The following is a 12417-nucleotide window of genomic DNA, read 5'->3' as shown; positions in this document are numbered from 1 at the left end:
TCTACAAGTCTGCTCAGCGCTGGTGGTAGTGGTCATTCTGGAATACTACAAGCTGAAGAAATGTCTCTAACATATATTTTTAGAATGTATTTTAAAGACTATTGCCACCTTTAATGTGATGGTGAAAGCAGAGATGCACAGTAGTGGTTTATGCCACTACTTTCCTTTGTAATGCAGAAGGGGGCCCCCACTTTGCCTTTTATCCATTGCATGGATAATGCATTGATATGCGCATCACAGGTGCCCACTTCTCACCTCTTTACCATGGCCCATTCTAAATTCTTTTTTGCTGTATTGAAGAGTAAAAACAAAGTCAGACATGTTTGGACAATTTGAAATGTTTAATTCCACTTCTAGGGTGTAGGTAAAAGGGGCGATTGGCTGAGGCAGAGAAGAGGACTATGTGAGTGTCACAAATGTAAAATATAAAATATTTTTGCTGAAAAGTAGTGCCCAAAGTCATTACTAGAAATATAAGAGGCAACTAGTACTGGTTGGGGAGGTGTGAGCAAAGCTTGGAGTGTAGATGAAAGTTTGTGGGGGTGATTGCAAAGGGGGGAGATTAGGTTTGTGAAGTAGGAGGATTTGTCAGAGTCCAGTGGAGAGGACAGCAAGGGAATTTTTGTAGGCTAGGAATAGAGTTGGGGTCCTGTATTTGCCCCACTATCTTAGGTCACAGCAAAGTTTGTTTTGAGTGTCTGGGTCTCAAAGGTGATCCATGGCTGAGGATGGGGATGCAAAGGTGTGAATATTAGTGGAGGATAGTGCTGGTTAAAGTGGGTTATAAGTGCACAGTGAAAGCCAGAAAAAGCATGGTCCGTATAAGAGGCATGAATACAGGAGAGAGATCGGAGAGAAGTCCTCACATCATCAAGGTAATCAATTCGTGAATGCGTGAAATTCCTCAAAGTCACTGAAGAGGTGCGAGGAGGAGTAGATGGAGGAACGACCAAAATGTTAAAGTAAACAATGGAGTGGCCAGAGGGAGAGTGGTTAATAGAGAGGTCAAAGGAGGAGAGCGAAGTAGAGAGAAAGACAAGATCAAGAGAGTTCCCACTAGAGTGGGTAGGCTGGTTGTTGTGGTCACGGTGTGGTCAGATAGGAGGGAGTTAAGTTCAAGGCGGTGCTGACACATTTACTTCTTTGTCTTATTGGGTCCTGATGCACGGCTGCAATACGTTGGATTGCCTCCCTATGGGTATGCAGCATCTAACCTTCCTGCAGTTTGATCTACCCTGCTAGTGCAGTCAGTCCCTTCCTGTGTATGCTGGAGCCTATCTCATCCCTATGTTGGTGTTAACGCACTATTTGTGCTGTGAACAAACTAGTTTTAGTTCCTACACTAATGTCATTTAAGCTAACTAATTATTTAAGGCAGTTGCATTTCCAGGAGTGTTTAGAGCTTGGTTTCAAATGTGACCCTCTTCACCTTATATTTTTGTGGGGGTGGGGCTTTGATGCGAGTGCTGGTTAACATTTGCATCACCACAGCCACTCGGGAAGTATTTGTTCCACTCATCCCTCACATATTCTCCCTGTTTTGTAAGTGATGTTCCCTGGCAGATCCCTTTAAAACTCTTCGGGAATCAGTTGATTTGATGGGTCTTTGTGATTATTCTGCATATTGGGTTTTATTAGTTATTTATTTGTTTAGTTGAAAGAACTTTACAAATACATAAAATACATTAAACATCAAAAAACAACAAATATTCCATATGGTTTTATTAAAATGTTTTTCAATTATATTCAATCCATAATTGCATTAATATATAAAAATCGCTGTCATTTTCTCTAAAACCCACTTACTAAAATCAGACAATAGCACAATCTTCAAATATTCGAGACCAATCATCAATAAATAATCACCCAATGCATCCTTCTTTCCATTCACCAACAGGAAAGCTTGGTTGTATGATCAAATGTCAAATGCAAATCTCAGTCTTTTACATTTTCTTAACAGTTGAGTATGTGTGTATGGTGCAGTTGTTTCTTTGTTAGGAACTTCCATCTTGCCTTTTTGAATTGGTTGCAGCAGTTTGTTTGTTCATGTCCCCATGACATCTGTTTCAGTAGGAGACCCTACTTTTCCCTTTCCACTTTCCCATCTTTTTTTTACCTGAAATGATTTTCTTTTCTTTCATTTTATAAAGTCTGGAGCCTGGATAACGCCCCTCTGAAGATTTTACTGGGCCTGCCACTTACTGTAGCAAGACACTCACTACAGTTGTCTCACATGCAGTTTGTGGATATAATACCATCCTCAGGGGATACCTACTCACCTAAGGTTGGGTAGTTAACACTTTAGGTGTCAGAAGCTCCCTGACCTCCCCTTTGTGCCATGCACCGCCTTTCAATAGAAACAAGGATAGAGAAGCTTTTTTGTTGTCCTAAATAAAATATCACGTGGGTCACAATGGACATCCACATCTTTCTTTGATTTTCACATCAGAAATTGAAGATTGTGTGAATGAAGATGTCAATGGGCCTCATTGCAAATTTAGCAGTGCAGTAAAAAAGTATCATCACTTTTCTGGCAGTAACAGAATTACTGCTGAATTTACCACGCTGCCGAACTACGAGTTTGGACTTTAATGCCAAAAAGGAAGATTTACTGTTCTGGAAATGCTGCTTGCGGGAAAATCTGCCAAAATCCCCAATATACTACTAGGGGCCCCAAAACAGGGACTAACGCCGCCGTACCACGAATCAGAATCCTGTGGTAAGTCCAGAGGACATAGCGGCAGTAACAGTAACCAATTCTGGCAGTAATTCTGCAGATTCAGTGCCAAATTACCGCCAAACGTGTAATGATGCAGAATGTGTCTCTCGTCTGAGGAGTACATCGTTGATTCTGAAGGCCAAACTAGAAGAGTCATTGCATCCCGAACCTATTTGTGTCATCGATGCTTTATAGGTGATACAGTACAGCAGACCTTTAAGATCATATAGACTTGTGAAACTGCAGGCCTATACATTTCCAATATTTGTTGTTTTTATAGTGCATTGTTTTATCTACTCCTTAGTTTTTATCAGGGTCAATAGTCACACATTAGTACTTCCTCAGATGTTAACAGTCTCCGCTCCTTTTATTTGAGTCCCTTTCGTGTAAGCGGGGGATGAAATAGCCTCCTATATCTATTGATGCCCCAACGAGGCACCATGTGAGCCACAAATAGACTAGAATATATATATTACACTTAGGGGGCAGACGGGCAGACACACTTACATACACTCTCCATCCCCTCATTGCCCTGCAGCACCATACAGCTTCCTGATCCCCCCCCTCCATCCGCCCCCCGCCCTCTGCCTTCAACCCCAAGCCCCCACAATGCTACCTTCAGGAGTTGCACTAAAAATAGAAAACTATTTTTTCTATTTCCGGTGCTATTGGTTACACACTGTAAAACCAATCTAGAGCTGTAAGGCCTGTACAAGGGTGTGTAGCAAGTTTTAGGGTCTTACAGAAAATGACAACTTCCCCATAGAGGCCCTGCCTGAAGGAAACGTAAAAGGAGACCTCGAACCGCCTTAAACTTGATTGCTGTGAGTTCTCCTTAAACTGCTTCCAGAAGGACTAGTTATGCCACCTCTGCTGTCCTTAACATTTTGTTGAAATGGACCCAGTCCAGTAGACAGCAGTTAACTTTTTTATTTGTGAGCTATCACAATAATCCAAGTTTTGATCCTTTTTGTTGGACTAGCTAAAACTAATATGCTAAGGTGGGATGATATACTATCTTTCGAAGACATGTAGGGGTATTCATCAGGTGGTAACCAGCATAGCCCATTTGTGATATGCAAATCACTCCTTTCTAGGCAAGAATTGTAGTTCTTGTGGCAACTAATGGTTTATGATTTAAAGTTAGGTTTTGAAGCAGTGATCTGCTGGGGATACATACTGACCGCTTTTCTAAATGATGCATATTGAAAAAGGAGCCGTCATGAACTGTAAAGTGCAATTATTTACAGTGCCTTTGTTTTTATGTCACAGCTTGAGGTAAAAATACTATGGGGCCCATTCCAAATTTGTCGGTGCAGTATAATGTGGCAGTAAAGTGGTGGTAGTTCTGCTGTTGGCACTTTGCTGGCACTTTCCACTTTTCCTCACTACCAAATTATAAGTTTACTTATAAGGAGGCGGGGATTCCTCTAGATCTGGCTTTACCAATAAATAAAAACGGGATTACTGCAGGCAAAATGACCCCTGGCAAAGATTATTTTCCATCTCCCATGAGGTTCTATGACGCCATGAATGGGGAGGAACCACGCATTCACGCCCTGCGTAATCGGTCATACTGAATGGCTGCAACTGTAAACATTTTTGGTGGTATTTCCGTGGGAAGTAAAGAAAAACCTGAAATCCGGCCTGGTGCTTTATACTGCAAGTTCATGCAAATTTCATGGTGAGAAAGGTATCTGTAGCATGTCCGAAGGCCTCTTTGTGGAATTATGAACCATTTCGTACAAGGGTGCAGAAGTGACACGTAAATCCTGGTGGACTCTGGTTTACGTGTCACTTGATATCCTTTTTGCGAAATTAATCGTAAATGCCTCCTGCATGTAGGTGCACAGTCCAGGGCATTTAGCTGTATTCCTAGGTAATCTGTCAGCTTCTGGCGAATTCCCTTAGAATCCAATCAATTTCCTTCCACATAAGTCAGATACTGTTTGGTTATTGGGTCACATAGGCTATCCTTTGTTAGGAAGACATTTTAAACAAAAGTTTGATCCTTGTGATTTAAACGGTAGTTTAAAAAATAAATTTAAATAAGTCAGATACTGGTGGAAAGGCATTCAGTTTTGTATGGCAGAGATGATGGGGTGGCAAAATCAGGAATTCTGTTCCTTGCCCCCATTATGTCACACAAAACATTGAAAAGAGGTTCTGGACCTATTTCTTCGCTCTAATCTTCATTTCCTTTGCCTCGCTGAAACACAGATTCTCCCAAACAACTCAACTGTTGCAACATCTCTCACCTCTTCCCTCTCATCTTTCTCTCATGTCCCCCGTCCTTCTGGACGCGGTGGCGGCATTGGTTTGCTGTTCCATCCTAAATGTCTATCTGTCCCTTTCTCTCTACCTTTACCTACCTATTCATTGTTCGAATACATGTTTAAATCATTTACCATCCCTCATGCTATCCCATTTCTGATCATCTATCGTCCCCCTGGCCCAATTGGGTCCCACTGTGAGGATATTGATATTCTTCTTAGTCATATCTCTCCTACTACCACTCCTCTCGTTTTGCTCGGAGACTTCAATCTCCACCTCACCTCTGACCATACAGCATGACCCCTTCGCTCTATATTAGACTCATACCTACTTTCTCCACTTTCGATTCCTCCAACTCACTCTTCTGGTTCTAACCTTGATCTGACCTTTGTCTCATCATTCACCTCATCCCTTGTTTCTACTCTCCCTACTTCTCAGAACATTTTCTGCTCTCCGTCTCTCTTTTCCCTTTGGTTTCTGTAACCCCGCCTTCCCCTTCGGCAAATACTTTCCTCAGACATGACTTACGCAATTTTAATTCTACACTATTCTATGACACTTGCATCAACTCACTTCCTTCTCTAACTCATTTCTCCACTCCTACTGCTGTCGAAGCCACGTCCACCCTCTCTTCTTCTCGTGCCTCTAGTCTGGACCAACTTTACCCTCTTTCCTCCTTTCATCATACTTGTAAACCTGCTCAACCTTGGCTTTCCCTACATCTCATATCTATGCGCCATCTCCTTGAAAGGCGCTGGCACAAAGATCGTTCTCAGACCAGTCTACCTACTTCTCATACCACACCTTTTATGACAACTGCCTCAAACCTGCAAAGCACAACTACTATTCTGACATTCTTAACAGCCAATCCACTCATCCCGCCATATTTTTCAAACTTTGACTCATCTACTTTCTCCTCCTACACCCGATCCTTCCATTATATCATCTCTAACTGCTTCAGATCTTGCAAACTCCTTCTCCTCTAAGGTTCACAGTCTGCACCAGGATATCTTGTCATCTCCTTCATTTAACCCTTCTTCTTTATCCTCTACTACTGTCTCTAAGTTCACTCTTGTATCTGATTCCGACATAGCCCTTCTTCTCGCTAGAACTCAACCTACTGCTGCCCCTAGCGATCCTCTTCCCTCACTACTTATTCCTAAAGTCTACCCACTTCTGGTACCTTTTTTCACCTCTTTCTTCAATATTTGTCTTGTCAACTCAACTTTTCCATCAGCTTTCAAACATGCTATCATTATACCTATTCTTAAAAAAACCCACAGCAAATTCTTCTCTTGCCTCCAATTTCCATCCCATCTCTCTCCTACCTTTTCTATCTAAGCTCTTGGAACGTATTGTTTACTCCCACATTTCCTCCTTTGTTTCTGATTTATCTCTTCTTCCTCCTACTCATTCTGGGTTTCGCCCACATCACTCCACAGAAATCGCCTTGACCTCAGTACTTTACTCTCTTCTTACTGCTCGCTACTCGAAACACTCTTCTGTACTTATTCTTCTTGACCTCTCTGCTGCTTTTGACACAGTGGACCATTCCTTGCTACTTTAGTCTCTTTCCTCATTTGGTTTTCATGGTTCTGTCCTATCCTGCTTCTCCTCTTATCTATCCAACCGCATTTGCCGTATCTTAGGGCGGCAATATTTCTCCTCCTCTTCCTCTCGACCACAGAGTTCCACAAGGGTCTGTGCTTGGTCCTTTCCTTTTATCTTTATACACCTAACATTCACGCCACTCTCTCTTCCTGTCTTACTGCCATTAAGTCATGGATGACTTCTCTCTTTCTCACCTTATACGCCAGAAAGATGGAAGTACTTTTCTTTCCTGCTACTACTCTTACACCTCCTCCTCCTCTTCCTTCTATTCTTTCCCCCACAACTCTGCTGATCTCTCCTACTGCCCATAACCACGGTCTCTATCTTGACTCCAACTTCTCCTTTAGCCATCATATTTCACTTACCTCTCGTGTTTGCCGTTATCATCTTTTTAATATTTGCAAAATTCGTCCCTTTCTCACTTTTCATGCTACCAAGCTCTTGGTTTCTTCTCTAATCTTTTCTCGACTCTTCTACTGCGCTGTTCTACTCTTTGGCCTTCCTCGCTCTCGCCTAGCCCTACTCAAATCAATTTATCATTCCTTCATTCGCTCGCTTTGTTCATTATCCTTTCGTGACTCCATCTCCACTTCTCTTGACTCTCTTGGATGGCTCTCCTTTCACTCTCAGCTGAAATTCTACTTTCCCTGTTTAGTATTCAAATCTTTATATGGTCTTGCCTCTGATTACCTTGCTTCTCTTCTTTCATGTTACTCCCCTTCTCGTCCTCTCCGTTCTGCTGGACTTTTTTTACTCACTGTTCCATGTGCCCCCTGTGCACAATCTCGTTTTTTAAATTTTTTTCAACTACCTGCCCCTCTCCACTGGAACCTTCTTCCACTATCCCTCTGATTTATAACCTCTTATTCTCTGTTTCTCTCCTCCTTAAAATGTCATCTACTTCAGTCTCCTGTTTGATTGCTATTGGCTGATTTCGAACACAATTGCTTTGCTGATTTTAATGTACTGTCGCCTGTTTCTCTGTGAAGCGCTTTGGTAAAAAGCGATATATAAAACCTAATAAAATACAAATAAATACAAAATACAAAAGAACCTGAATAATAAATAACATGCTTATAATTGCATGCATGTTTTTGTGCATGTTATTAATGATCTGGGTCCTTGAAAAGGACCCCCACCTATTTCTAGACATATTGAGCATCATCTGGAAACACTCATTTATACCATTTCTTTCAAATTGGGCCATTTGTGGTGTCCTTGTTGACCCAGGATATTAAACTGGAAATTGTATTAACTATCTCTTCTTTTTTTTCTAGAAAAAGGTGAAGTTTCTGACCATCATGTTTTTCTTGGTGACTGGAATAATCGCTTTTCTGTGTATGCCCCCCTTCGCTTTCTCGGACATGGAGGGCTGGAACTATAGAGAAGGGTTTTATTATGCCTTCATTTCCCTCAGCACCATTGGCTTTGGAGATTATGTAGTAGGTAAGCCTCAAGCCATCAATAATTCATTGTATTTACTCTGCTATTCTATTATTAGGTGCAGGATTGGCTTTTCTACAGCACAGGATGATCCATGGACCAGGGGCCTGACAGGCTCATTTTTTTAGAGGTTTGACCTATGCTAATAATTCCAGTATACCATAATACGGAACAACAGCAATCGGCTGAAACACACACGAGGAGTCGATGGTTTGGATTATATATACAAAATAATGCACCCCAACTGTAGATTATATATGAGATAACGTACTCTCTATTGTGCATTACAATGATACAGCATGTCACCAAGGAGCTTTGTGATCGATTAGAAGAACAAGACAGAAGGCAGAGTTTCTTTGTTAGGCCAGAGAATGCCTTGGTGACTGGCAGTATCCTTTTCACCTATGGCAGAGGGTATTTTGTTCTTCACAATATGTATTCCCACCATTACCCATGTCATACTGCCCTCTTTCTGCCATGATGCAAGAGATAGTCCATTTCTAAACATGTGAACTATTTGTAAAATCTGCTTGGTTGGAAAGCATATTGATATGAAGCTTGTAGTGGGCAGCAGAAAAATAGTTTAAGAACTTTAACCAAAAAGACTTCAAAAGATGGTATGGTGATTTAGAACAAGTGGTGTCACACATGTAGATGCCTGCTCTCCTGTTCTAAACTCCAACAGTACAGTAAATAAATATACCAATAATCACGTCTAATTTATCAAACAATGGCTGTGAATCGACTAAGAAAATTAGATTAAAAGGGAGGAACTAAAAAGCTAGTCAGCTTTAATTAGGCGTTTTAGTGACAGCTGGAATTCTACTGAGAGAGCTACAGACATCGTGACAATGCAACTCATCTGTGATAAGAGATGACAGTTCCAGAATGTCATATTTGGGATAAAGTACTTTGTGCAGTAAATGATCAGGCTATTGGTTGTTATGCTATGGTATGTTAAAGGTTCTTATACCGGAGAGTGGTACCATCTGCGTGGTTCCTTGGTATGTCATCAAGGCGTTCCATCACCAAACAGAGAAACACAGCTGAAGGCATTGTTCACTTATTGCTTTTCCGTCTCCAGGAACCACCTGCACCCTCTTCTCATCCATCCCTGAGCAGACCAACATCTCTCTTGCACCTGCTCCCTGCTGACTTTCCTCTTCAATGGCAAAGATGATTAAGTCATTGCCCAGAGAAGATTGGGGTGCAACCCCATCTGCAATGTCCTATGGCATTCTGGTAGCTAGGGCTGCCCCTGCCCACCACAGACGCCTCACCAGTTCCTTACTCCATCTTTGACAGACTGACTCCCTGATTTTCCCCTCCAAAATCACTGCTGCCTGCACCTCCTCTCTGCTGGCTACTCCTCCTCTGCCTTCGCTTGTGGCTGTGGCAAACCCTCCATCAACAGCCGTGCCTCCTACCGCTCCTGCCCCCATGGCAATGGCAAACCATTCATATTCATCCTTGACTCCTGTCTTCTTCCTGCGGCGTCCCCCAATGACACTCCCGCCTCAGGTACCACTTCCTGTGGCTGTGGACATCTAGCACATATAGGACTCACAAAAGGCACGCCATTCTCATCCAAGACCTCCACCTGGTAATTAACATCCTTGTAACTCTAGAAGTCTACCTTGTCTTTCTCCACCAGCTCCCACTCCCCAAATACAACTCCTTGCCCAGTTTCATGATTTAAATGTCTTCCTTAAGAAGGAATAATACTGGTAGACAAAAACAACACAAATAAGCGACTGACCAGGGCAAAGAAACTGATCCACAGAGGGTTCTCGAACACACACAGGAAGGTGACTAAATCACAGGAAGGAGTCTTTGGCTCACACACAGGATTTATTTAAGTTTCACAAACCAACTGGAATACAAAGGGAACACCTTTGTATTACATTTCTTTTGTTTTGTGCTAAAGGTTACGAAAACTAAAGAAGTCATACAAGGCCTACAAGGACAGACATACAGAGACAAATGGGATTACGAATACAAAAGGGCATGGACCACGAGAGGCTGCAGGTACGCAGAAACTGGCCAGAGAGGGGAGAACAGCTCGTCCCACAAAGAACAGCACTTGGAGAAGGCTTGCCAACCGGGAAGCAGACCTAAACAGTGGCAAGCAACCTACTGCGTAGCAGAGTCGCGAGAGTGCAGAGAGACAGACGCTGGGTAGTAGAAGCACAGGGAAGTCCGGTGAGGGTGCAGCAAAGCCCAGGAAGCCGCCTGCTGCAGAGTTGAGCTGCAAGAGTGCAGGCAGACAGACGCTGTGTAGTAGAAGAATACGGGGAAGTCGGCAAGGATGCCAGAAAGCCCAAGATACCACCTGCTGAAGAATTGAGCCGGGAGAGTGGAGGGAGATGGACGGTGGGCAGCACAAGAAGCACAGGGCAGCCCAGCGAGGATGCAGGAAAGCCCAGGAAGCTCCCAAACGTCCCGGGAGACCTGGGTGCAACCAGAGGGATGTCCCAGACCCTACAGGTAACAGGTTGGCTGATAGTAAGGTTGGGGGGACAAAGAGGGAGCAAGTGGCGAGGGGCAAGAGACATGGGAACCATGTGAAGGGGTCTGGAACACATTTTGGAACATTAAACAGCGAAATACAGAAAATACAAACTTTGCCTATTTAAACCCTAACACCCATAGACCTGGGAAGGAGAGTGAGATTTGTGGAAACATACAAGGGAAGGGGTCTGGATGGAACCCATACTGGGGGAACGTTTTCCCCTTGCACATTGTACTTAGTTTAGCTTGTGAGAGACAGTGTAGGGTTTGGACATAGGATGGAGAACTTTACTTTGAACATTCTGAGACAGACTGCTTCATTAGTTAGTTTTGTTGAGGCAGGGAAACCCCTCTTAGAGATAGGGCTAGTTAGGTTTTCCTCCAACTCCCCCATTTTACTTTTATTATAAAGTCTTTATCAATCAACATGCCCCCCTTGTGTCCGTCTCTTACTCCTAGAACCTCACAACACACAAACAGACAAAACTGGAGATGAGCCTTATGGAACGGGTGAGCCGGCTAAAGATTTTCTACTCCAAAAAAGCTCTCACCGCCAGCTGTTACCATCTTATGTCTCACAAGTGAGAAAGGAATGTCCTTACACTCCATAAGCAAAACAAATGAGACAGAAACATGTCCGGGGATCAGGGACATTGATTCACCAAAATGCCAAGGGTAGTAAAAGTGATATCACAGACCAGATCACATGACAGGCAGTGATGTTACGTGACCTTTGACCCAGATGGCATCAGTTCCTCTTTAACTCTAGTGACATTACCGAACATGACTTACGGTAGTAAAGTACGTAAACATTTTAAAATACCAAATACTTACTGAAGCAGACAAGGATATTTTAGAAACCCACCACATTTTAACAAAGGTGCTGCCTTGATATGCCTTGGATGGGGTTAGGGTTAGACCCAATTGTAGAACATAGGCCGGGGCAATATTGGTCCAACCATCAGGTTCGCTATTTGAAGATTTGAATATATCTTTAAGCAATAATTATGACAAAGCATTGAGCGGGGAGTGCTGTGACCAGATTCTTGCTGAAATAGACTTGGACAAGCTTACATTGATGCAAAGCCCGGTGAAGATGTACAACAAAATGAAAATTGTAAAATGGGGGAAAGATATACTGAGAATGTCATTGTATGAACTACAAAGGGAGCTAACCACACACCTGAGGACATATAAGGAGACACAGTCCTCCGTGATGAGATTTCCAGGACCGAAATAGCCTACATTTATATGCGCTTTCGTCTTAACTTACTAGGCTCCCTACAAAGGTGGGGTCCCATAGGAAGGATCCCTTGGAAAGAAAGAAATTGTTGGCTCTGTAAAAAGTCAGGGGAAGCAGAAATGCTAAAGCATTGGCTGGAGCGCAGCAATCGGGCTGAGCAAAATATGGATGGGAAAGTTCACAAGGAGTTTAAAGGATTTAAACAGTGAAGTCAAGTGGGCTAGGCTCTTGTATGGATACTCTATCTCAATAACCATTGCTTTCGTGAATATTTTAACAGTGATACACATACGGTTGGGGAGAAATGATTTTCTTGATTAGTCCACCATAATGAAGTTGGGAAGGGAGTAATTGTAAAAGTGTCTGAGAGGTGGAAAATGTAATCTTGGGGGTTAGAAACGAAAGCACTGATAAGTATTTAGTATATGATATTATATTGTATTATGTTTAATGAATTAATAGCTGTAATGTTGGTTTTAAAATGTTATGCCTGAAGTAATTTATTGCCATTTGTAATGAGCTAAGAGTTGTGAAGTATATTATTAAAAATGTGTTGTTTTCAATAAACTATAAACACAAGAAAAAAATAGGCAGAGGCACTGCCATATATTTGACA

The 12417-nt window shown here is 42.4% G+C and overlaps 1 protein-coding gene across 1 annotated transcript in view; it reads left to right on the top strand.

The window, feature by feature from the left end:
* The window catches only part of LOC138527595 (potassium channel subfamily K member 16-like), a 229633-nt gene that overhangs the window by 175425 nt on the left and 41791 nt on the right, over positions 1 to 12417 (top strand). The window contains exon 4 of the mRNA XM_069638888.1: positions 7882 to 8050. Within this exon, the coding sequence (XP_069494989.1) occupies positions 7882 to 8050 (169 nt within the window). The remainder of the gene's footprint in view (positions 1 to 7881; positions 8051 to 12417) is intronic.

This window comes from Ambystoma mexicanum, chromosome 14 (genome assembly GCF_040938575.1).
Source record: "Ambystoma mexicanum isolate Mex_15411 chromosome 14, UKY_AmexF1_1, whole genome shotgun sequence".
NCBI classification, from domain to species: Eukaryota; Metazoa; Chordata; class Amphibia; order Caudata; family Ambystomatidae; genus Ambystoma; species Ambystoma mexicanum.
Note: the sequence above shows the minus strand (reverse complement) of the source record. Positions and strands in the feature narration are given on the sequence as shown.